This window comes from Phymastichus coffea, unplaced genomic scaffold, assembly GCF_024137745.1.
Source record: "Phymastichus coffea isolate CEN01 unplaced genomic scaffold, Cenicafe_Pcof_1.1 PCOF00120, whole genome shotgun sequence".
NCBI lineage: Eukaryota > Metazoa > Arthropoda > Insecta > Hymenoptera > Eulophidae > Phymastichus > Phymastichus coffea.
This window is the reverse complement of record NW_026706931.1, coordinates 444,941-469,128: the sequence shown is the minus strand read 5'-3', so window position 1 is coordinate 469,128 and position 24,188 is coordinate 444,941. Positions and strand designations below refer to the sequence as shown.

The 24,188-nt window shown below is 35.9% G+C and overlaps 6 protein-coding genes across 19 annotated transcripts; 3 read left to right on the top strand and 3 right to left on the bottom strand.

Moving 5' to 3' along the window:
* Window positions 1-110: 110 nt before the first annotated feature.
* Window positions 111-10,660, top strand: LOC131671170 (Y+L amino acid transporter 2). Of its 5 annotated transcripts, none has more exons than XM_058947409.1 (9): window positions 111-436; window positions 5,606-5,967; window positions 6,239-6,457; window positions 7,085-7,355; window positions 7,430-7,553; window positions 8,029-8,229; window positions 8,305-8,454; window positions 8,659-8,836; window positions 8,914-10,660. In XM_058947409.1, exons 2-9 carry the CDS (start codon window positions 5,661-5,663, stop codon window positions 8,973-8,975), a joined length of 1,512 nt encoding a protein of 503 aa, XP_058803392.1. In that variant the 5' UTR covers window positions 111-436; window positions 5,606-5,660; the 3' UTR covers window positions 8,976-10,660. The 5 variants fall into 5 exon arrangements, with proteins under 5 accessions (XP_058803392.1, XP_058803394.1, XP_058803393.1 ...); XM_058947411.1 differs by lacking the exon at window positions 111-436 and adding an exon at window positions 4,475-4,744; XM_058947410.1 differs by lacking the exon at window positions 111-436 and adding an exon at window positions 4,475-4,828.
* Window positions 10,661-11,019: 359 nt separating this feature from the next.
* On the bottom strand, window positions 11,020-12,717 carry LOC131671156 (ADP-ribosylation factor-like protein 6-interacting protein 6). Of its 2 annotated transcripts, none has more exons than XM_058947371.1 (4): window positions 12,510-12,717; window positions 12,225-12,428; window positions 11,461-11,704; window positions 11,020-11,387 (listed from the first exon to the last, which is right to left on the bottom strand). In XM_058947371.1, the coding sequence occupies exons 2-4, from the start codon at window positions 12,409-12,411 to the stop codon at window positions 11,303-11,305; spliced, it is 516 nt and encodes a 171-aa protein (XP_058803354.1). In that variant the 5' UTR covers window positions 12,412-12,428; window positions 12,510-12,717; the 3' UTR covers window positions 11,020-11,302. The 2 variants fall into 2 exon arrangements, with proteins under 2 accessions (XP_058803354.1, XP_058803353.1); XM_058947370.1 differs by having other exon boundaries at window positions 11,020-11,393; window positions 12,510-12,709.
* A 426-nt stretch (window positions 12,718-13,143) lies between these two features.
* LOC131671157 (UPF0545 protein C22orf39 homolog) lies at window positions 13,144-14,975 on the bottom strand. Of its 7 annotated transcripts, XM_058947374.1 has the most exons (5): window positions 14,451-14,885; window positions 14,229-14,375; window positions 13,812-14,121; window positions 13,566-13,730; window positions 13,144-13,488 (listed from the first exon to the last, which is right to left on the bottom strand). In XM_058947374.1, the coding sequence occupies exons 3-5, from the start codon at window positions 13,866-13,868 to the stop codon at window positions 13,249-13,251; spliced, it is 462 nt and encodes a 153-aa protein (XP_058803357.1). In that variant the 5' UTR covers window positions 13,869-14,121; window positions 14,229-14,375; window positions 14,451-14,885; the 3' UTR covers window positions 13,144-13,248. The 7 variants fall into 7 exon arrangements, with proteins under 7 accessions (XP_058803357.1, XP_058803361.1, XP_058803360.1 ...); XM_058947378.1 differs by lacking the exons at window positions 14,229-14,375; window positions 14,451-14,885 and adding an exon at window positions 14,911-14,975 and having other exon boundaries at window positions 13,812-13,951; XM_058947377.1 differs by lacking the exons at window positions 14,229-14,375; window positions 14,451-14,885 and adding an exon at window positions 14,906-14,958 and having other exon boundaries at window positions 13,812-13,951.
* A 69-nt stretch (window positions 14,976-15,044) lies between these two features.
* LOC131671159 (B-cell CLL/lymphoma 7 protein family member B) lies at window positions 15,045-16,573 on the top strand. The gene is made up of 4 exons (XM_058947379.1): window positions 15,045-15,265; window positions 15,375-15,450; window positions 15,728-15,833; window positions 15,904-16,573. The coding sequence occupies exons 1-4, from the start codon at window positions 15,174-15,176 to the stop codon at window positions 16,020-16,022; spliced, it is 393 nt and encodes a 130-aa protein (XP_058803362.1). The 5' UTR covers window positions 15,045-15,173; the 3' UTR covers window positions 16,023-16,573.
* A 99-nt stretch (window positions 16,574-16,672) lies between these two features.
* Window positions 16,673-20,162, bottom strand: LOC131671155 (C-signal). The gene is made up of 5 exons (XM_058947369.1): window positions 20,023-20,162; window positions 17,613-17,664; window positions 17,340-17,530; window positions 17,115-17,267; window positions 16,673-17,044 (listed from the first exon to the last, which is right to left on the bottom strand). Exons 1-5 carry the CDS (start codon window positions 20,146-20,148, stop codon window positions 16,820-16,822), a joined length of 747 nt encoding a protein of 248 aa, XP_058803352.1. The 5' UTR covers window positions 20,149-20,162; the 3' UTR covers window positions 16,673-16,819.
* On the top strand, window positions 19,762-24,055 carry LOC131671154 (thioredoxin reductase 1, mitochondrial). 3 transcript variants are annotated; one of them, XM_058947368.1, is made up of 9 exons: window positions 19,762-19,778; window positions 19,863-19,911; window positions 21,574-21,794; window positions 21,878-22,008; window positions 22,095-22,324; window positions 22,412-22,626; window positions 22,719-22,901; window positions 22,984-23,342; window positions 23,485-24,053. In XM_058947368.1, the coding sequence occupies exons 2-9, from the start codon at window positions 19,899-19,901 to the stop codon at window positions 23,612-23,614; spliced, it is 1,482 nt and encodes a 493-aa protein (XP_058803351.1). In that variant the 5' UTR covers window positions 19,762-19,778; window positions 19,863-19,898; the 3' UTR covers window positions 23,615-24,053. The 3 variants fall into 3 exon arrangements, with proteins under 3 accessions (XP_058803351.1, XP_058803349.1, XP_058803350.1); XM_058947366.1 differs by lacking the exons at window positions 19,762-19,778; window positions 19,863-19,911 and adding an exon at window positions 20,295-20,559 and having other exon boundaries at window positions 23,485-24,055; XM_058947367.1 differs by lacking the exons at window positions 19,762-19,778; window positions 19,863-19,911 and adding an exon at window positions 20,713-21,110 and having other exon boundaries at window positions 23,485-24,054.
* The last annotated feature ends 133 nt before the right edge of the window (window positions 24,056-24,188 follow it).

Genomic DNA, 24,188 nt, shown 5'->3' with positions numbered 1-24,188 from the left:
TTGGACGGCCATCGTAAAGTTATCGCGCGCAGTTTCCATCACGGAGGTGGTGTGGAGCGTCAGTGTGCGCGCGATGCACGTGGGCCTGTGGGTCGAGGAGCGCGAGTGAGCGACATGTGCGCCAACGCCGCGACGGTGAATTTCGTCAGTGGTGGCCCAGCACCGGCGGCGTCGCGGCGGCATCAGGCGTCAGTTGTCGTGCATCTACCGGCCTCTCCGGTCCTCCTCGACGCTCGATAATACCACACGGAGACGCACGAACACGTCATCGCGAGTGCAACGACTCTGCGGACGCGTTACGCGCACACGATCGACGAGCCTTTCGGTTTTGAAGGGTTGATCGAACGCAGACTGCAGCACACGTGGTACATTATAGATCGCGACGGTGGTCTGGGCTCTGAACTGTGTGCTGCCGCAGCCAAAAGTCGCGAGAGGGGTGAGTAGTATGTATATATTTACCACAGTGCGCCTTCTTTGCTTGATGAGGGTCGTCGAGAGAGAGAGAGAGAGAGAGAGAGAGAGACTGGAGGGTTTTTTTGTTACCTACATTGCGAGATGCTGCTACATTCACCAAATGTACTTTTCTTTTTGACTGGGAAGCCGACCAATTTTAAGTCCCACGTGCTCGTCAAACATTCAAAAATTCACTGTAATCTATTCGAGTTTCTTTAGTAGCTTATAATTAACCACAAATATTCAACAATGCGAAATTCGTATTTTCTACGATAGTTAATTCGAATTTGTTAATGGCATTGTTAACTGACATCCGCGCGTGCCGAGCACAGTAGGCGGATGATTTTTGTGTCACGTTAACAGTTGTAAATCCACGCGAATCCCAATGGCCATTACAGCATCTTGACAGAAATACATGATGCAATACTAAAAAGGTTTGCAGAGGCATTCAAATGCTAAACTTACACACGCTACCTGCGTGAACTACTTCCCGTTAGACCGGTTGGAAGAACACGAGCGCTACTGCTTCGCCACTCCGCTCATCTTCGAAACTAAATTTATGAGCAATTTGCCTTAGCTAATGTGTCATTAATTGTTGGATTGGTCGGCTTTTCAAGATAGTGCATTATCGCACTGCTGATAAGCTAATAGCAGCAGTCCACTGTAACGAAAAACATCCTGACGACGCAATTTTTTCTCAGAGAGCACATTACAAAGGAAAAGGTCGTTAAGCTATCGTTAGTAAACATGTGGAAACGCGCGTGCACTATTCAATTATGTCTCACTTCGAAAAAAGAAATTAAGAAACAAATAAACAAATGATTCAACGAGTGTCCGCACGAAAAACAACAGTTGCCGTGTACATTCTGTATACTCTGAAAACTTCTAAATGATATTGCACGCGGTACGGTGTCTTTATCTTGAGCGATTCTTTTCGATATTTTCTTTTCGGTAGAGAGAGAGAGAGAGAGAGAATGCGTCGCCCGCATTAGTACTCGCTCGTGGTATACATTGATAAAATGACCCGTGTCGGCATTGTCGTTCGCAGATTAGATATATCTGCGTCATAGCGTCGAGAAGCACGCGAAAGCCAAAGAGAGAAAAAAAGAACATGCATGCCACTTTGTTTGGCGAAGCCTTTCGGAAAAATTGCCTTTTCGCGCGCACGCCTCTTGTCGAAATCGTGCTACACGATAGAGGTCGTCAAGTCGCTGTTTCTCTCGCGTAGCGGCACGCGCGATGGCTTTACAATTTTCGACAAGAATGAAATCGTTTGCAACAAAATGTTCTCGACGAAGATGATAGAAAACGAGTTTCGCGCGCGACGTGACAACTCGTGACTGCTGTTTGTCGCGTTGAAGAGGAAACACGCCACTGCTTTTTCTTTTTATTATTTTTTTTTTACTTTATGTAGCAATATTCGATTGGTTGATCAGATTACAGGGACATCGCTGCCCGCGATGAATAAATCAAACACGATCTTACTAATATTTGAACATTATCGACTACTCTGCCCCGAGTGAATATAGACGCTATAGTTATCCATTTTGAGATCCTAATACGCAGACTCGAATCAATCTCCAGGCTGTTGTTCGTATGCGCGCTCTCATTGAATTTCCAGAGAAAGGTAAGGAATGCAAACAACTGCAAAGCATGGCGGGTGATGCACGCTTTGTTCGTCGAGAGGGACCATGCGGAGGTGAAAAACAAAAGGCGCCGTGAGGGTTGCGGTGCGAGGGAAAGCCGTGCCGGAAAAGCAAGCACAGAAACATCGATTTCTCCTCGGAAAGTTTTCGTTGATCCGCCTGGTCATGGGAATTTTTGTTGGTGGAGGGAAAGACACAAAAACTACTTGCAGCGCACAAGATTCTCGCCCAATTGTTTGGCCGAATATAGACAAATAGAACGGATGTTTGCGCAACGGTTGCGCTTGCGGGAAACTACAACTCTGGCCCAGTGAAAAGCCGCACAGTTGTTTTGTGATGTATGCGCTTCCTTCGATAACGCACTGTTTACCAAATAAATATACACGCGGATGGGATGGTAAGCTGTATTCGAGATAAATAACACTGTTTCAATAATTGAAAATTATTTTAATGAATACAAATAAACTTTCTTATCGAGAGATCGCACTCGATCAGTTGGATGCGACCAACTAATTTTATAAATGTACCAGGTAATAAGAAAAATTTATTTTTATTTCTCACAGTGCAAATGATACTCGATATCAAAATACTGTTGTCATCGTTTGCGTTCAATGCAGAACACAAAGTCATTCAGAATATCGAAAACAAAATTAATTGGAATCGTACTTGTTGGTCGTTGCCTCCAAATCACAAAGGCAAGCACAAAGTCACGCCTGAAGTTTCTAATCCCCGAAACTAAAACGCGCGAGGTGTGACAAACGAGCTTGTTCATCCAGAGTGGCTGGCAGAGCAAACTGAGTTGAAGTAAAACGTTCTACGGCTCAATCCAATCGATTGTGTACGACCGTGCGCGCACATACACGCATCGGCTGGGTTTTCCGCTCGATTTTTACGTACATCCGGCGACGTACGCAAAGAGAAAAAAACGAGAGAGTAAGAAAACGACTTCCGTGTTAGTCTAGGGGCCAGGGGTGGGGATTTCGTGGTCGATCAAAGTCCACGCAAATACCAAAGTTTTTAAATGTATTTTGTCCTGAATCCGAATATCTGAGATATTCAGTCGTAAAAGGTAGCTTTCATAAGTTATCAATAAATTAATTGTTTGAACATTTATAGCTTTTTTATAAACAAGTTCTAGTTTTTTAAGCTTATAAGTCGATGCCTTGTCAAATAATTAATTGAAGAAATTCGTAACGATAACAAATTCAATTATTTATCTAGTTTTAACTTTTGAAACCAACAAAAAGCCAAAATGATTCTTTATTTCTTCAAGAATAAAAAATTATATTTAAAAATTATAAAAATATACATTAGAACGAAAGATATCACTAATTAACTAACAAGAAAATGAGTAATTTTGAAAAATTTAATTGTTTAAGCCTAGGCAGGTGACGATTGCTGTAAGTATACTAAATCATTCTCTGTGTAATAAGGAATAAAGTTTTTTTTTTGTATTATTAAAAAAATATTCCTTGGAACCGAAAATATAGCGAATTTACGAGAAAAAAAATGATGATGGCGCACGAGTACGGGAAGCGTGCGAGCCGTGCGGCGTGCACGCACACTTTGTTGTCATTAACTTGTACTATTCCGTGCTTAGTTTTGAAGAATAAACTTTAATCTTTTTTTGATTATAAAGTTGAATTTGCCGCGAATGTATTTTTTTGACATTTTCAACAGTCGAGTTCCAAGTGGCCACTCGTTTATCAAATCGTTTAATGATCTGACAGATTGTTCAGAAAGGGCAGGAGAATATTTGATGAAAGTATGGAAAGTAAAATCAGTTGTGCATAAATGACGGGGTATAGCCAGCGCTTCGCACACTTCCCTTACTCGTGCGTCGTCATTTTTTTGGTGGTAAATTCACTATATTTTCGATTTCAATGAATAGTTTTTAAATAATATAAAAAAGTTTTGTTCCTTATCAAACAGAAAATGATTTAGTATACTTGGAGCAATCGTCACCTGCTTCGGAAAAAAGTTAACTAGAATTAAACAATTAAATTTCTCAAAAATACTACAATTTTTGAAAACTGTCGTATTCTTGAAGAAATAAGTAATCATTTGGCATTTCGCTGGTTTAAAAAGTTGCAACCTGATAAACAATTGAATTTGTTTTAACTACGAATTTTTTTCAGTTAATTTGCAATATCTTCGGTAAGAATGAATATTTGTTAAATTTGAAAAAAAAACGGCAGATTAATTATTAGATAAGGCATCGACTCGTTAGCTTAAAAAAACTAAAATTTGTCAATAAAACAGTTGTAAAGGAGTTACGAACGACCGAAGTACTCACAGATAAAAAAGGTTTGTGTTCTCGGGGACGTGGATTGGCCACGAAATGCCCTAGAGACTACGTGCGTGCGAAGCCTTGGCTAACGGAGTGTAGCGAGCGTAAGTCCTGAGCGCGAGCACGTGGGCAGGAGAGAGAGAGAGAGAGAGAGAGAGGGAGAGAGAGAGAGAGAGAGAGAGAAAGAGAGCGAGAGCGCGCCATACGCGGCATTACGTTTACGTGGACAGATGACTGGCGAGAGAGGCTTGGTAATACGGTTTACTTGCGGCCGTGGAGCAGCACGCAGGCATTTTGTCGTTGCGAGCACGTGTTCGTCGCGCCGCTTGTGAATTGCGACTCCGCGTTCCGACAGGTATTGCGCAAGATTCAGTCGGCAAGTGTCGCGGAGGAGGAGGCGCCAATTCGGCAAATAAAAGCTTTCCGGCAGTGCGACACGGTGCGTACCGGAAGCGATCGTTTTCGCTGTTTTCATTCCGATGGCGCCGTTCAACTTACCGCGCCGACGCTCCTCTGCTCTTGCTGCACGCAGCAGAATGTGCGCCCGACAGCAGTACGTAGTATCGTACAGCTTTTGCCGTTATCGCGGCAGGTATTTCGTGTTTGTCCCGCGCTTCGTTGCTGTTTCTCTTATCATAGTCGTCGATTGCACAGCAAACTTTTCGACGTGGGAGCCCGTGTCAACAAAAGGCAACATTGTGACGCGAGATTAAAAAAATACAGAAGCCTCTATTTTTCGTTCTCTAATCTCAATTCAATTGTTTGTCGTAGGATTGCAGCTGTCGGGATCTGTCGAGTGTAGCGTCACGAAACGCCATGCGCGCGCGCGCGTAAATGAAAACAGCAGGTTTGACGTTTAAGTGTAATTGAACATTCCCGGATCGTGGCTCTGGAATTCGAAAATCCAATTCTCTTCCGCAATCAGTTGATCTTGGCTGAATAGCAGAGCCTTATTGGCGACGCGATCGCGCAAACTCGCGTTCGCTCGTTGCGAACGTTGCAAAGGATTGCAATTAACGACAAAAAGAAGAAAAAAATTGCCATTTGGCCGATAATCCATCGCGCGCGCGCGCAATCGGTCGAGTCTTTTGCTCGCGCTAATGCAACGTTTCTTAATAATTAACGCTTGTAAAGCGACGCTGCAGCACGGAAAGTCGCTAGAGACGGTGTTCGTTGCTGGAAATTCTAATCAGATGTGTATTTGTCGTATTCGCAGAGAGAAGTAAGTTGCAACTTTTTTTATGGGAGACGCAGTACGGAGATAAAAGAAGATGCCGAAAAAGGTGGTGCCGACGGAGCGGGCGAAGGCGATCCTTCGTGGTGAGAACAATTCCAGGCCACAGAGCTTCACCGCGATCGAGCAAGACGACTCGGACTCGGACTCGGGTGTGAAGCTCAAGAAGGAGATTGGCCTGGTCGACGGTGTGGCCATAATCGTCGGCATAATCGTCGGATCGGGGATCTTCGTGTCGCCCAAAGGTGTATTAACGAACATTGGCAGTGTCGGACAATCGTTGATCGTTTGGATCTTCTCCGGGTTCCTGTCGCTCATCGGTGCGCTATGTTACGCCGAGCTGGGTAAGTGTGGCAACAATTCACTCGTTGCTTTCGTTTACGTTGGTCAAGTTGACAAACTCGGTGCTCTTTGCTCGCGGCCATCATGGATGTTTCAATGAATTTCCAAGACGCCGATCGGAGAACGGGCGACGCCATCGCGCCGTCATTCTGCGTTTACGGACGGAAAATAGAAATGACCGATAGATGAGATAATCGCGCGCGACACGCACGCTTGATTTTTAGCGAGCGCATCGCAGCTAACCACGATAATATTGAACGTTTTGTTTGGCAGGTACGATGATCCCGAAGTCAGGCGGCGATTACGCGTACATCAGCGACGCGTTCGGGCCGTTGCCTGCGTTCCTGTACCTGTGGGTGGCGCTGTTCATCCTGGTGCCGACGGGAAACGCCATAACAGCACTGACTTTCGCTCAGTACATATTGCAGCCTGTGTGGCCCGGTTGCGAGCCGCCCTACGAAGCCGTGCGCCTGCTCGCCGCTGCCGTCACGTGTACGTCACTCTCTCGCCCATCCGTAATCGTTTATTATATATATGGAGCACACAGCTAGCCGTTGCTGCTAGTGCTGGAATATGCATCGCCACTTTTTTCTAGCTTTCGCCAAATAATCTTCCGATTGCTGAAACGCGAGCTTGTTCAGTCGCAAACTGTGACAGCGTTGACAATTATCCTATTGATTTGGATTTGTTTTCGTCAAAGTGCATCGGTCGACTGGGTGTCGCGGAAAAGACAAAAGGAAATTAACACCTTAATCAAATTCTATTTGAAGAATAGTGTCTGGCTGGAGTTCAATTTTCAAATCAATGAAATCGTTATCTGTAATTTCATTGGTTATGATTTATCGTCACTCAACTAGATAATAGAGAGTTTAATGTAGCCTACGACTGCGTGAAAACGTCCAATTGATTTGCATTTCAGGCCTCCTAGTTTGATCTAATTACGACGCAACCTTTCTTTTTTGTGTTTTGAAAAGCTGGTTGAATGGAACATAAGGCGTTATTAACGATGACAGACGACGAGCTCGTGATCCGAGATATATAATATACTGGTCGTGCGCGGCTATATGCGGGGCGAGCGGTGGAGAGTTATTAAAATCAATTTCAATATCATGCGCGCAGGCTTCCTGACCGCCATCAACTGCTACAACGTCAAATGGGCAACGAGGCTACAAGACATATTCACGGGCACCAAGATATTCGCTCTGATAATAATCATGATTGCCGGTGCCTGGTGGCTGGGTTTGGGACACACTGAAAACCTTCGGAACCCAATGGCCAACACCAACTATCAACCCGGCTACATTGCTCTGGCTATCTATTCCGGGCTCTTCTCTTACTCCGGATGGAATTACTTGAACTTCGTCACGGAGGAGCTCAAAGAACCCTACAAGTAAATTCATTCGTTCTTTCTGAGCGCAAAACATGCTCCAACTCTGAACGTCATCTTATTTTATTATTTTACAGGAATCTTCCACGAGCGATTTGTATCTCAATGCCACTCATCACGATGATTTACGTGCTTGCCAACGTTGCCTATTTCGTCGTATTGACGCGCGACGAAATACTTGCATCCAATGCCGTTGCCGTCGTGAGTATTTTCAATACAGAAAATTGAAAAATGTGCTCGAAATTCCACGCAGCAAAAATATCGAGGGATACCAGTTTTTGCACGGCGAGCTTCAACTAAACTATTTAACTCTAAGCGGATCAAGTATGCATTTTCGATAGCGGCCTCATTTATCTAAATTTAAAATTACGCGGACGAGACAGAAAGAGAGAGAAAGAGAGAGAGATAAAAAAACCAAGTTTTATATACTACGAGATAATTCCATTTTGGAAACGAGAGGTCTTGCGAACTCTCAGCTCTCATCGACTTCGCAACATTGATGGTGATCTTTGAATCAACTGTGACAGTTCTAAAATTTCCTAACGATATGCCTACCCAAGTGCTCTTTATCATGTTATCAATTGAATTAAATATTTCGACTACAATGCAACTTGAAAAATCGATTGAGAAAAGACCAGACAATAAAATTACCTACATCGTTTGATTTCCATTCCAGACGTTCGGCGACAAACTGCTTGGAGGTATGTCGTGGATAATGCCATTCTTTGTGGCATGTTCGACGTTCGGCGCATTGAATGGTGCAATATTTGCGAGTTCGAGATTATTCTTCGTCGGGGCGCGTAACGGCCACTTGCCCACGGCGATATCGCTGATAAACGTGAGGAATCTAACGCCGATGCCATCGCTCATATTCCTTGTAAGTCATCGCTTCTAAACTCTAATCATGGGGCGCCCGTGTGACCTTATTTTTCACTTTCGTCTCCTCTTTCAGTGCATCATTACGCTGGCATTGTTGATCATCAAAGACGTCTACGTGCTGATCAATTACGTGAGCTTCGTCGAAGCAGTCTTTACCACGATGTCGGTCACTGGACTTTTGTGGCTCAGATACAAAAGGCCGGATTTACATAGGCCCATCAAAGTGAGTTTCTTGTTGTTGCTTTCTTTGTTGATTCGCTTTTCTCTTGCTCTCTATAGGAGAGCCATTCAGAGATGCTGATATTCGACCTTTTGCAATCTGTAGATAAACAATTGCAACTGCGAAGTCGTTGAAATGTTGTCGAATCGGCTGTTATGGAAAAGCGAGAAAGATTAAATAATGAAATGTTTGTTTCGTTGTTCACAGGTACCACTAGCACTGCCCGTCATCTTCTTTATAATCTGTGCCTTCCTAGTTATACTTCCTTGCTGCGATTCGCCTTGGGAAGTCGGCGTTGGTGTCATTTTCATCCTGTCCGGCATTCCCGTTTACGGCATATTTATACACTGGCCCAACAAGCCCAAATGGCTCGTCACTGCTTCCCGTGAGTTTTATTGAAAAATTTTGTCGTTTCAAAAAGAATGATGAAATTTAATACAATTTTACAATTTTTCGTTACAGACAAATTCAATATTATATGTGCCAAGTTATTTATGTGCGTACAAGAGGATAAAACTTCATAAAATATGCATATATGTTCATGGTTGACTAGTATAATGATTGTTTGCGAATTGCCAGGTAAAGATGAAAATCTGTACCTCTCGCCTGTGCATAATTGAGGCAATAATGATAGGCTCACAAAGTGCCCACTTTACATACATAATACATACATATATTTTAAATACTTGTAATTTTGATAAAGAGGTCAGGTTAAGACAACCTCGATTGACGCGCAACATTTTTGTATGCCATAGCCCAGTTTGGGATACACAGATTATCAAAGATTATCAGTGCTATTTCGTGATCATTGAACGATTCTTATCATATTCAATGTTGACTGCCTATTTAAACAATAAGAGATTATTCATAACATTTAATCGTCGTTTTTAACCCCCGAATATACATAGTTCATTTCAACAGTATTCACTTTTTATCACGTCTACCATTAGAGTTTTCAAATGATATTAAACAATTATTACGGCGGTAATATTTCTTTTTCAAATATATTAGTTTTTAATTAACGGTCGCGACAATCGAAAATGAATGGTAACTCAATAATAGTGTTTGAATTTGGCATACCTTTTGATCGTCTTTTAACAAATTTACTGCCAATGATTAAAAAAAGTTAATTTAAATCGTCATCAGTTTTTAAAAATTCGTTAAGATTTCGTTAAAATTCATTATTGCTATCAATACATGTATTCTAAAAATAATTGATCTTGGATACTTTTGAAATTTACGGATATGTTAATCATGCGACTTTTATAGACTATTATTTTTGCAACAATTTTTAATATGCGAATTAATTTACATACATAATACATTTCGATCTACTAGTTGCTTAAGATATTAGAAATATGTAAAATTTTGTCCACTTCATTTTTAGAATTTTAATAGAAACTCATTAAATTATGAGCATTTTAGAAAGATTTAGTGTTTTATAGGATCCGCTGCTCATTTATCGACTCTTTATAGTATCAAATACGAATACTTTGCATTTTCAATGAAATCGCTATGCTTAATTCAATTTTAGTTCGTTTATAAACAATAGTTTACACACGATATGTAAATCTACTTATAATCAACATATATGTAAATATTTTAATTTAAAAAACATTGTTAGCGATTGAATTGAGTTGCAAAATCATTCTTTGAAAAAGATAACTAACAGTTAGTTAATTTTTTCTTTAACTGTATACTAAAAGAACTATTGTTATTAGAACTATTGTTAGTAGAACTAAAGTTGTTATTACTTAATTTTAGAATACAAAAAATTATGCTTAACATATATCAAATAGTTGGATAGAAGTGAATTATTGAAATGAAAATTAGTTTACACAAAATATTCCCTGTAGAAATCGTATGGATTAAAGGCGAAACGACAGATATTTTTATAGTTACAGAATGTATTAATGTCATTTAATATTACGCAAGAAATGTCCTTTATAAGGATTATATCAAGTTCATTATAATATTTATTGCTTATAATTAATTTTACGATAATTATTCTTACATTCTTCCAACTTTTTGACAAATATGAAAATCTATATTTTGCGACATATGCAGTAAATGATTCCTTTATTGAAAAAAATATAATTTTAGCATAAAATTTCCAATGAAAATTATAAGACTATTTTTTTGCATTAGATGACCACATTTGGTATTTGTAAATGCACAAAATATTTTGTAAATAAACAATCAACTTATATCTAATTAAAAGTTACGTTTCTTACTAACTTTAATATAATTAATAAAGAATCTGGAATGAATATCAAATTTTTACACCATAAAAAAGTAACAAAACGTTATTATTACAAGTATTTTATAAATTTATTCAGTGATTGATATAATTTCATAAAATACAATTTTATATATATAAATACATCATTTAAAGAATCTTATTTCATTGTTTTACAATGACTCAAAATATATTAAACCTAATTAATATACAGAGTACAGTATTCAAGGCATTGAGAAATTAAATTGATCTCTAACATTTTTGACAAAATAACAACGATTCTCTTAATTAGTAGATTCAATTAAGGTCATAAGTTTCATTTTTTAATCTTTGTTCCTATGTTAGTAATATAAATTATTTGCAAGCAAAAAAAGCAGTCTTTAACAACTCAATGAGATAAATAATATAAATAATGTGCAATACTGATAATGTAAATTATTCTAAATAAAGCCAAGCAAATAGTTAAAAAAAAATAAATAATTTGAACAATTATAAATATATATTATACTTTTTTGATGATAAATAAATTTATAGAAAAAAAATTGTACTCTTACTGCAGGCACTCATAGTGCTGTATAAAGCATCGTGTTTCCTTAATACATATTGACAAGTTTAAAGGCACATGTAGCAAAATACCAATAATCCATTCAAAATTCCAACAAAATAATTGAGTTGTACTGGAGAAGATTCTTGGATTCTATAACTACAAAACGATATAATATTGAAACAGAGGTTTGTTCCATTGGTAGATTAAATTTAAAATAAATTACCTTTTCTTAGATGGACTAAATGGTGACGGTGGATTAACACCTGGTACATTACTGTCTTCATAAATAATGAACCATGTGATTCCAGTAGTTACCAATCCACTCAATACAGCCTTTATCAACCAGCTGTACCTGTTCAAAGGCTCAATTACAGAATTTTGTGTAATATCCTTGTAATAAGGATGACTTCTATTGATTGCAAGAATTGCTAATCGATCAGTACTGATATCCAAGAAACTGAAGAAATCTGTAAGATTATGCATGTTATATAGCATTTCCAAAAATAGTTTCTACTGCTACAGTCAGTACACATGTTACCTAAAGAAACATCAATTAACAGTCAATGTTAAGAAAGAAACAGAGAAAGAACATAAATACAAACAGAATTTTTTCTAAAATCAAACTATATATTTACTTTTTTAAGTTACTGAAATCATCAGTATTACATCAATATCAATACCACATACCATATTACAGTAAACCAAAATACTTTTACTACAATAACTTACTAAATAGCATAAATTGAAAAATATTAACATGCGAACAATCATCCATTGACTCAGAAAGAATTTTACCATTGCCATTGTACACATACTAGACATATCTAAGTAGATAGATTATCATATAAACAAGGATGATATAAGAAACTTGGTTTGTTTACACATCTTCCAATTTGTACTGTCATTCCTATATAATCTACGTGCGTACGAGTACGATGCAGACTCTCGTGTGCGTGTCATTTTAGCGTTGACTGAAGATTTGCTCACCGTGATTGAGGAACAATTTGCCAATGACGATAGACAAAGAGAAGAGGAATAGCAGCAACGTAAACGTCCATTCGTCGAACTGTAAACTCTTCCATCTTCTTGCGGCATTTTCCTCGTTGTGAACTTGTGAATAAACCTTGGACTTGCCATTCGCGATAAGAGGAGTTCGCTGATAACGTTCGCTCATCGTGGTTGTACGTGTAGCTGTTGTGATAAAAAACGTAGATAGGTTTATAAGTCGGTGGTTGTCACCAAGAGTCAAATGGACTAAATTAAGAAACTCACAAGAACTTCGAACCAAAGAGGAGTCACAAACAATTTTATTCCAAGGCGCCACGGATACCCCACCACCTTCCTTGCTGTTTGCTTTTGAGTACGTCACGACTTTATTTGGATGTTTTTACCTCATCGCGCATTTATTCCAAAACGTGTGTGGTTACTACACCAACATAGCCGAGCAAAAGCGTGTTTAGCAGTTGGCTTTCTTTAGGACGCCGTACAGGTGCGGTTGTGCAATGTATACAGAACTACTGCGCATGCGTAGTCTGCCTCATTATCTCTCGTTTTTTTATTTTAGGCCACGCTCATTTTAGCAGACGACCGAGAATTTTTCTCGAAAATTAACTCAAATTCTTGCTGGGTGATGCGTTGATGTTTTTTTTAGATAGTGACATCCCTCACGTTTTATATTATTTTTGGTTTATTATGCAATTAATTTCATTGAAAATGCAAACTTTTATAAATTCAACATTTTTCATAAAACACGCTATAACTATGGTGAGTTTGCTGTAAAGACGACTGTAACTATATAAACTTATAAATAATAATTAATAGGCTTTGTGATATTTTGGTTTTCTCTTTACTATGAGCATTAATTTATATTATTTATATTATCTAATAAAAATAAAATAAGCTGCAATTTTATATACTGTGAGTAATGATGTAAATATAGAAAATTAATATTTATTTACAACTACAACAGTTTCAATTGCGAATCCCTTACGAAAATATACAAACTCTGAATTTACAGTATAGAACAAGTTACTGATTCATAAACTTTCATATCAATATCATTAACAGTTCCATTTCTAATGGATTGAGCTTTTAAATCTAAATAAGTGTTTTTATTTTTTTCTACTATCCAGTCGGGCAGTGGTGCATTCCAATTTTCTGGTGGTTTATCTCTTTTCTTCCAAACATCATTCTGATAATGTGGTTTTAATCTCTCAATTCTACGTTTTTCTTCACTTTCAATCAATTCTGCCTAAAAAAATTAATTAGTTGAATAATTATATCTAATATATTTATGAAAAATTAAGAAAATTATTTGAATTTATATACTCTTGCTTTCTCATCCTTCTTTTCTTGCCATTTTTTACATAATTGAGCATCTCTCTTCCATTGATTACAGTCAAGATAGTCTCCAAAAATAAATAGCTGATGAAAACGTCCTTTAGGCCTTTCACACTCATGAAACTCTGCCTCATATAAATAGCAAGGTCTAATCTGTAAAGTAAAAATTTGAATGATTTAAAAATAACATTTTAAACAAAACCGCTTGTATTAAAATTTAAAAAATGCTCTCACCATAAATTCATCGGGACGTACTGGTTCTTCAATTGGTACTTCTTTTTCAAGACCCATTTTGCAATGACAATTGTTGAATACAATTTAAATTGTAAATTATAAATTGATACGCAAGGGTTACACAGTCAAAACTGACCACACTAAAATAAATCAGGCTTTCACATTAGCATGATTCTCTAATAATGGACTGAGATAAATGATTGCATGAGATGAGTTAGTAAATTTTCTACTGTGGCCAACATTCTAATTTTGAAAGTCTCCACTTATTTCTCAACTTAGCTTTCAAATTCTAAACCATGGTAAATGTAACCTTAAAACAATAACATTAGAAATATTCGTCTTTATATACGTATATATTAAATATAAGATTATATTTAAGTATCATTAAAATTTTGCAACTTGAAAAATGGTATTTACCAAGTACCAATGAATTTACAAAATAAAGAATTTTACGCATCTGATATTGATTCTGTTTTTAAAGAAATTAGAAATAGGATAAGCAAGTTTTTGAATTAGGCAACGAGATAGATAAGCTAAAATAATATATTATACTTGTGTTATGTGCTGAAATTTATAATTTTATTTTTCCTGAATAAAATACTGTATGAAAGTTGATGTACATAAATATAGTACAATTACCTATCTGCGTATTTTAACTATTGATATTACACATCTACAACTGTTATAAATTTTATTGAAATTATTACTGTTGTTGATATTATTATTGTACATCTACAATTTTCGTGTATTACAATACTTGGATTGAACTAAAACATTTATAAACTTTATTTGTATTTTGAGGTTATAGTATTAAATTATTATATTAAATTTTCGAAGTTGGTAACAGCAGAAAATTCCCTAACTAAACGCAAACAAATTTTTTCTCCATGATTTTGTCGCACGTATATTTTCGCGTCTATTGAAAAATCAGTCTAGTAGACTGATGCGATAGATTACAAGCCATGGTCAAATGAGATGTTTATTAGAAAATGTTATGTTACTTTCAAAATAGGCAAAATTGAAGAAAACCAAAGAAGAAAACATGCAAAAATAGCTTGAAACCGATATAATATCATTCGCTTCTAAATTTAAACCTAACAAATACAAGATGAATTTGTTTTTAAATTTATTTTCTGTTGTACTGCCAAACGTACTATACTACGCCATCTTTTCTCATAAAAACTAGCCTTTATACTTCATATGTATAGTAAACCTAAAATCAGTATAACATAACCTGTACAGCTGAGGCCCCAGAGCGCTTCCTTTATTTTTAACAATCTACTAGTAGTTAGATGTGGTTTTCATAGTAGAACTGTAACTGTTAAAAGTGATTTATGCAAATTAAAAAACTGAAATAATATCATGATGTCTCGATCAGTGAGAGCAGAAACTAGAAGTAGGGCTAAAGATGATATTAAACGAGTTATGCAAGTTGTTGACAAAGTTCGCCATTGGTGAGTTTTGTAATTTCACGTTTATTTATTAAATTTTTTATTGAATATTTATAATTTCTCTATGATATATAAATTTTATATATAATTAATAATCTTTTGTACATTTTAGGGAAAAAAAATGGGTTACAATAGGTGAAACTACTATGAAAATTTATAAGTGGGTTCCTATATCAACATCAGAGCAAGTTAGTCTTAATAATTTTTTTTATCATGAATCTAAGATTTATGATAAAAAAATATAAATCTTTATCATACAATATAATTTATATTGTAATTATTTGTAAACTATATTAGTATTTAAAAAAAATAAATATAAATATGGATATTTTTACTACTTAACTTACAGTTTAGTTTTCAATAGCATGATCAGAAATTTTGATATTTTTATTTCATTTTTGAACTTAGAGCAATAGCTTTCTATTTCATAATGCACAGTAAATAATTTGATTGATATATTTACAGAAAAAAAAAACTAAAATTACAATAGAAAAAGAAAATGGCTTAGTAAGAAAAACTGATTTGAGCTCAACAAATACAAGTTTTGGATTAACAGAAGATTCAAATACATGCAAGTATTAGTTTATTTAATTGTACTGCATTTTATAAATTATTTAAAAAAATCTTATACTGTTTTATAGGTTTTTCTACTGTGAGTGATTCTCAAGGGTTAACAGATTTTTCAGCTCAGTTAGGATTTTCTGAAGACTCTAATTCGCAAAATAGTGAGCCAATGCCGAAGAGGCTAAAGACTGATTGAAACTATCTCAATGAATTGTAAACATTTTATGACTTGATAAGTGCTTAACTAATGAATGAATTTTTATTTGCTGTATGGTGTGCATGCTATGTAATTGTAAATGTAGAATTGGAGAAGTTTGATGATATTCAAACATCTATATTTAGTGAGAAGTTTGAGAGCGTTGTGACATGAATTGTCTTCAGAGACGATTGATTATAATTAAGTTTTAACATTTAAAAGTGCAGTTTAATGTACATTGAACATCACCTTAACTTTAATTTATGATTTATTTCAAATTCTTTAAAAATTGACTTTAAATTAGATAATGTGAATGGAAAATATGTATATTTTTAAATTAAAAAATATTGATTTATCAATGTAATGTATACAAAAGTCGGATACCTTTTTATATCTTTGAGAACACATATTACAAAGATAGTACAATTTAGGTACAATGAAATTGTATATACTTTAGACAATAGGCGGATAATAGCATTTATGAGTTTTTACTAGAAGATATATTAACAAGTGAAACATCATCATTCACTTAAACATGAACAAGATCATGAATAAATAATTGTAAAACAAAGTATATTCCAATACAATACTTTACAAGACACTGATTTTAGTTTTGTTTTACAACAATTGTTAAGTAGAAAAACTTGTGTGGAGCATCATAATCCCAATAGGCAAATTTAAATGTTGCTGATCTTAATTTTTTGACTCTGATTTATTAATAATACGTAAACAAATAAGCACCTATTTTTAAACATTCAACAATATTTTATAATATCAAAATCGGGATACAAGTGAGTTCACCATGGCAAGGTTCTACCATCATGCTGGAAAAATGCACCTGTGTGTCTTTCAGTAAGTGATTCTAGAGTATTGAGCATATCTCTTGTACTTGTTTCCACATCTAATGGAGCATTCGATCCGCCCATGTCAGTCTTCACCCATCCAGGATGCATTGCTATCACCAAAATATTATCGTTTTTCAAATCTAAACTCATTGATTTAGTAGCAGCATTCAATGCAGCCTAAAATAAAAAAGCCGCGAATAAATATTCGTAGTTAGCAAATACTATAAAGCAGAAATAAAATATAAACCTTGCTGCATCGATAAGGATAAAATCCACCAGCGTCATTGCTCGTTATGCTTCCAAGAGTAGATGACATATTAATGATAGCAGCTTTCTCTATACTCATACCTTGCTTGTTAGGATGATTAGCGGCAGCTTGTTTCAGTAAAGGTAAAAATGCCTGGAAATCACAGGAAAGAAATGCATTATCGAACTAAATTAGTTATTGGTTTTCGTGCAAAATCGAAATTACTTTGGCCAAGAGAATTGGGGCAACGGTGTTGATGATGAAATTTTCAGTGAGTTGCTGCTCTTTAACAAGGGGAAGTCGAGCGAATTTTGTCGATGTTCCAGCATTGTTGAATAAAACATTGAGTCCGGCATTGCCGACGTGATCTGCCACTTCCTTGACAAGCTTAGGATGCTCATCTGAATTCCTTAAGTCTACGTAATATGACGTTATTGTTCAGTTAACGATGTAAATTGATACGCGAGAATAACGGCAATTTTGTAAGTTTAAAAATACCTATTTCTATCACATGAATAGTTTTTGCTTCTTTAGCAAGTGCGGTCAATTCCTGCAAAATTTAAGCAGAAAGATATGTTGAAATGCATCAACATTTTTTAAATATATATGTTACGAACAGACGAATAAACCATTTCATACATTTTGTAAATTTCTTATGTCGAAAATGATACCTACAGAACAAACTTAAAAGAAATCACGACACGCCAGTAATTTTAACTGAGGAAAATCGATAATTATCGCGAACACGCAATTCGTTGAAAGTATAAGTAACGCACTTTGTGTTGTTTGCGTGATCGATAATATGAATTTTAAGGGTGTAATGTAGTTCGTCTCAAGCGAGACACATATTTGCAATGTTTTGCTGAGGGTTGTTTAATTCTTCAAGAAAGCCGTTTCAGCTCGTTAAAAGTATATAAGTAATGCGCTTTGCGTTGTTTGCGTAATCGATAATATGGATTTTAAAGGGGCTATATAGTTCGTCTCAAGCGAGACACGTATTTGCAATATTTTGCTGAGGGTTCTTTAATTCTTCAAGAAAGCCGTTTTAATGACAACTTGGCACTAAAATTAATCTTGCTCATTTCATCCTAATGGTAGCTCGTAACAAAGAATGGACATAGCAAATCACGCGTATTCCTTATCAATTTTATTATCAAAACCGACAAGTGTATCTACTTTAGGAATTGGAAACAGTATATATCGGTCAATCGAGGAAATGAGGAAAAAAAGATTTTGCGGATTGTGTCAAAGAAAATCAGAAATATTGAATTCCGATTACGACGGTAAATAACAATGCAAAAAGTGCAAAAGTTATGAATGAACCGATCGAGGCGAATCGTAAAATATACAATGGTGTTTTTATAATCTTTCCCTAACGGAACTTAATTGCTAAGAAAGGAATTAAATGTCGAGTAAGAATGCGCACTTTGACTGATAAAATTACTATTACTGTGCAGAATTACTTTGAAATTTTTGCTCGCAAAGTGTGTGTATTATGGAACTTCCGTGTTATGTTTTTAGAAAGTCGAAAATGAAATTGACATTGTTTCACCGAGGTCATTGCATTTAACGCGTTTGAATATATCAGCAATAGGAGTAACATATATCGTACGTGTTTTATTTAACTCCCAAGTTCAAAAAAATTACAACATTATAACATTTCGGCATCGCAAAATTTTCACTGAGACGATTTTCATCAACTGAATGAAAAACGTTCACCTACATAGTCACAGAAAACATGAAAAGCAAAAGTTATAAGTTACTTTGATCATTCACACGAACATTAAATTCTTGTTAACAGGATAAAACGTCGGCAGTTGTATGACAAGACATCGAGATAATCGAAATGCTTTTCCGTATGTCATAATTTTTACTTGCGATGAAAAAACTGAATTTCCCTAATTTGATCTATTTCTAGCATCCGAGGTCAGAGAGCAAAGTGAGCCGCTCAAAACTGAAGACCAAGTGCAAAATAATAAACTGTTGGAAAAAGAATTAGAGGAATCAGATGACTTCAAAGTAGATGAGTTCGTTGAAAATATCATCAATACCACATCAGACATAAAATTAAAAAATCGAACAGAATGCCGTACTGACAATTGTCAACTTGAATTGCGTACGTAGCATTGTTCAATTCTTATGATAATCCATAAAAAACTAAACGAGCACCGCAATTACTTTTTTGGGTATATACACACTCTCTCAATTTAGTTTTATGCATTGAAAATATGTATGACGTTATGCAGCAATTTCAAAATTTGAAGTCATAATGGGAAAGTATAAATACTGTAAATAGTTAGATCGCAATGTCATAATCGCACATCTGTAATAAAAATATGCCAATTACCGCACGATCGACCTACATCCTATTAAAAAACAATTAGTGTAAAGTTACGATTGAGGTATGTCAAATCGAACGTTGAAAAAAAATGGCACGTCATCCTCATAAGTTGCGTAACACTCATTTACGGAAAAACTATTTACCGCATGGAGTGTCATTCGAGTATGTCTACCTAACACATACATACTTTAAATAGTGGGAGGAGAGAGAAAGACAGAGAAAGGAATTTTGAAAAAAAAAACGCCGCGCGCTCACTTAATACAGCTAACGTGGCGTCAGCTTTCCAGTCATCGATTAACCGTCACGCAGTGAGGATCGCGATCGTGAGTTTTTACAATACTATTGTAACTGCTGCACCGCCCATTCGCTCTCTCTAAACGTATAAGAAGTGTGATATTCTTTCGTAGTGTAACTGTCCTGTGTGGCTTGCATTCTATTCCAAAATGCCACCCATTGGTGAGTTTCCGGCTATTTTGCAATGTGGTATTTTTAAGGTTACGTAAATTATCTCGTCACAGCAATAAAATTATCGTCTCGAACGATTGGTCGTTTAGAGGTAGAACTTACCGCGGCTTTGTCGACATCTCGGCACGTGGCGAATATCTTCTCTGGTGGATTGTTTGATCTTACCAAACTTTTAACGAGTCCAAAACCTAAGCCACGGTTACAACCGGTTATCAAAATCGATCGCATTCTTTTTCTATATGTTGCTCCAAATTCTTTTGCTGTACAATTTGCGCTAGAATTAACGATCGCGTCGCGACTTCAAGGCTATTGCAGCCTCGAGGCGCCGCTATGCGAGCGTTAAGCCTTGGCAAAAAGGATCGTCGTGTGTGAAAAAGAGAGCGTTGTGTTGTTAGACTCACGATATAGTGTATTGAAGGAAGCGGGACGAGATGGGTGTGGACGGAGTGGGATGGCTGAATCAGCCGGTCTAGTCGTTCGTCGCGCACACGCGCAGTCAGTTGGTGCCAGCGATGGCGATGTTTGCGCTGGTGCCGAGACTCGTGCTACTAAGCCGCAGCCAAAAGCTGCCTACTACAACGACACAATTAAAAAGCCGGCGTCGGCTATTTGGCCAGGTTATGTGTGCCTTCTATTCCAGTGAGTTCATTCGCTCTCTCCCTCTCAGCAGCTGTTATCTCGTGTGTGCGAGCGTGTGTGTATACATACACACAAATATATATCACTGGTTCACTTGCATTTCCTATTTTCTCGTCTTCTAAGTAGAACATATAAATACGCGCTTACGTAAAATCGTTCGGAGCATCGTGCTCTCAACCTGTGGCCTCGAGTGGCTTTTGTTTTTTTATTTTATTGCCGAATGTAATACAGAATATCAGCGACATTTCAACCACAATGGTTTTATCAAAAGTCACTTACAATATTGGAGTTGATCAACTACTGTTGGATTATGATTAAATTTACTATAACAGTGTAAAATCTGCATAAAGTCCAAACGAACATTTACGAACAGTGTCATATACATCAACAAACATATTGTATGACAATGCAATAGTTACAAATATTTGCTCACGTCATTGTGATGGGCCAGAATTTTGCATTGTTTCGTCATACGTGTATATAAATGTTGCGTTCTTTTGCTAAAGTCATCTTCGCTACGAGCGCTTTGTTTTTTGATACGGGATCACCAGGTTGTGTATCACTTAATTTTTTTCCTCTAAATAAGCAAGCCTATTATCCACTTTTACGATATTTCATTTGATAACTAATGACTCAATTTTGTTTGTGACATGGAATATCGATCAAATTTGTATTTAACCCTTACTTCATTGCGTATGTTGATTTTTCTTTTGGCATTTTTAATTGTGTCTAGTATTTATTTCGGATAATATCGCGAAAATCTAAACCATAAATAAAATCTTCAAAGAAATTTACAGACTTCCAACAGAGCTCTTTAATGAGACTTGCTTTAAACAATGCTAATAATTAGATAATTACAATTCACACGTGATTGCAAAGAAAATATTAATAGATTAAATAATAAATAATAAAATTAACTCAATGTTGTAAAGTTAATTACATAAAATCAATTTTATCATACACATTGTATTAAAACAATATATATTTATCATTTTAGTTGTCTTTTCATTTCAGATGAGCAGTACATGTATGACTTGGTAGTCTTGGGAGGTGGTTCAGGAGGTCTGGCTGCTGCTAAGCAAGCATCAGAATTGGGAGCCAAAGTAGCTGTATTCGACTACGTGACTCCATCTCCTCAAGGAACAAAATGGGGTTTGGGTGGTACTTGTGTCAATGTTGGTTGCATACCCAAAAAATTGATGCACCAAGCTGCTTTGTTAGGAGAAGCTGTTCATGTAAACTTTTTATTTATGTTTATTATATGCTTACTTTCAATAATAACACTTCAAAATTACCAAGTTTCAAGTAATTCTTTTAGGAAGCAGCTGCTTTTGGATGGCAAATTCCTCAGATCAAGTCAGTTCATATTGATTGGGAAGCCTTGACAACTGCTGTACAAAATCATGTTAAATCTGTTAACTGGGTTACAAGGGTTGAGCTTCGAACTAAGTTTGTATTAACTAATCATCTATTACAATAAATCTCACATTCATGCAAATTTCTGTATTTAATACAATTTTTTAAAAATATTTCAGGAATGTTGAATACATTAATGCACTTGGAAACTTTAAAGATCCACACACTATTGGTGGCCTTATGAAAAATGGAGAAGAAAAAATTGTGACAGCTAAGAACATTATAATTGCTGTTGGTGGAAGGCCTAATTATCCAGATATTCCTGGTGCAATTGAATATGGAATCACTAGTGATGATATTTTCAGCTTGTCTAAGCCACCAGGCAAAACTCTAGTTGTTGGTGCTGGATGTATCCTTTATATTACATTTCATTTCTAATAAAATTATTTCGAGCTTCTTCAATAAATTCGCAATGTTTCCTGAGCCATTCGAACAGATATTGGTCTCGAATGCGCAGGATTCTTAAATGGACTTGGCTATGATGCAACAGTCATGATTCGATCAATAGTTCTCAGAGGATTTGATCAACAGATGGCAAACACTATCGCTGAAGAGATGGAACACCGCGGTGTTCATTTCATTTGGCAAGCTAAGCCTAAAGCTTTAGTGAAACAAGCTGATGGCCGTCTTCTCGTACAATGGGTAGATAAGGTAATGTGATACGTGAAAGTTTTATATAATTACAATTAATGTGATTCAATTATTGAAAAATAAAATTAATTTAATTATTTGTTTGTTTTTAGGACGGTCAAGAACACAAGGACATCTACGACACAGTATTGTTCGCTATTGGGCGTAAAGCTTTGACGTCAGATTTGAAATTGGAAAACGCTGGTGTTAAAGTTGTTGATGACAGTGCTAAAATTGATGCACAAAACGAACAAACAAATGTGTCTCACATTTATGCCGTAGGAGATGTTTTACACGTAAGTTTTATTATATATAAGTGTAATTATTATTTTATTGTTTTCCGAAATAGTAATTGCGGTAATTCATTTGTATTTGTAGAAAAAACCCGAGCTAACTCCAGTAGCCATCCACGCCGGTAAACTGCTGGCTAAGAGATTGTTCGGAAATTCGACGGAACTGATGGATTACACAAATGTAGCAACAACTGTGTTCAGTCCTTTGGAATATGGTTGCGTAGGTCTTAGTGAAGAGCAGGCTGTTTCTATTCATGGAGAAAATGAAATCGAAATTTATCACGCATATTACAAACCTACAGAGTTCTTTGTACCTCAAAAGTCCAATGATCGTTGCTACTTAAAAGTTGTTGCTTTGCGCCACAAAGATCAAAAAGTTCTTGGCATGCATTTCATCGGACCTAGCGCGGGAGAAGTTATTCAAGGATTTGCTGCAGCTATGAAGTACGTATTTCTTATTTTTGTTACGTTATTTGCAACATTCGTTCAAACTTTAAAATTATAATCAATGATGTTATTGAATACATTTAAGCATTATTATTGACAAACTATAAATTTAAAATGAATTCATTTGTTCCTTTTTCAGAGCTAACTTGACATTCCCACAGCTGAAATCTACTGTCGGTATTCATCCAACAACCGCTGAAGAATTTACTCGCGTATATGTAACAAAGAGATCAGGATTGGATCCCAAACCACAAAGCTGCTGTAGTTAAAAAGATGATAATTTTTCACAGTGCTTACAATTGAAAGTACTGCTATGCTTTACTTAGGGATTACAAAATAACGCAAACATTCTGACTAGTAGTTCCAACTTGCTTTCAGCTAGAAAGCGGTTAACTATTACCTAATTTGAGGATTTCAATTGAACAACGATTGTTTTGTAATAAATGTACAAACAAAAAAAAAGAAAAATGTAATCACTAAGAGCTGTTTTAAGTGTTATACTTTGTACAGTATTTATACTAACAAATAGTCATGAATTGACGAATGATTCAAAAAAGGCGTTTAATATCACATTTGAAATTTTTTATACCGTTTTAATTGCAAATCATACCTTGAAAGAACGTCCATGTTTCTTAGGTAGCTGTTATTTTTAATTGGAAATAAAATATTGGCACACAATGAATGAGGTGTCTTTATTTAATCTTATCTAGTAACTTGCCTTCAATGTTAATAAAAATATTTATGTTTATTTATCTATCAAATAACAATGAATAATGGTAGTGAAACTTTATTAGGGAAGATAACAAATTTTTAAAATATTTATGACAATAATTGATTTCGCGT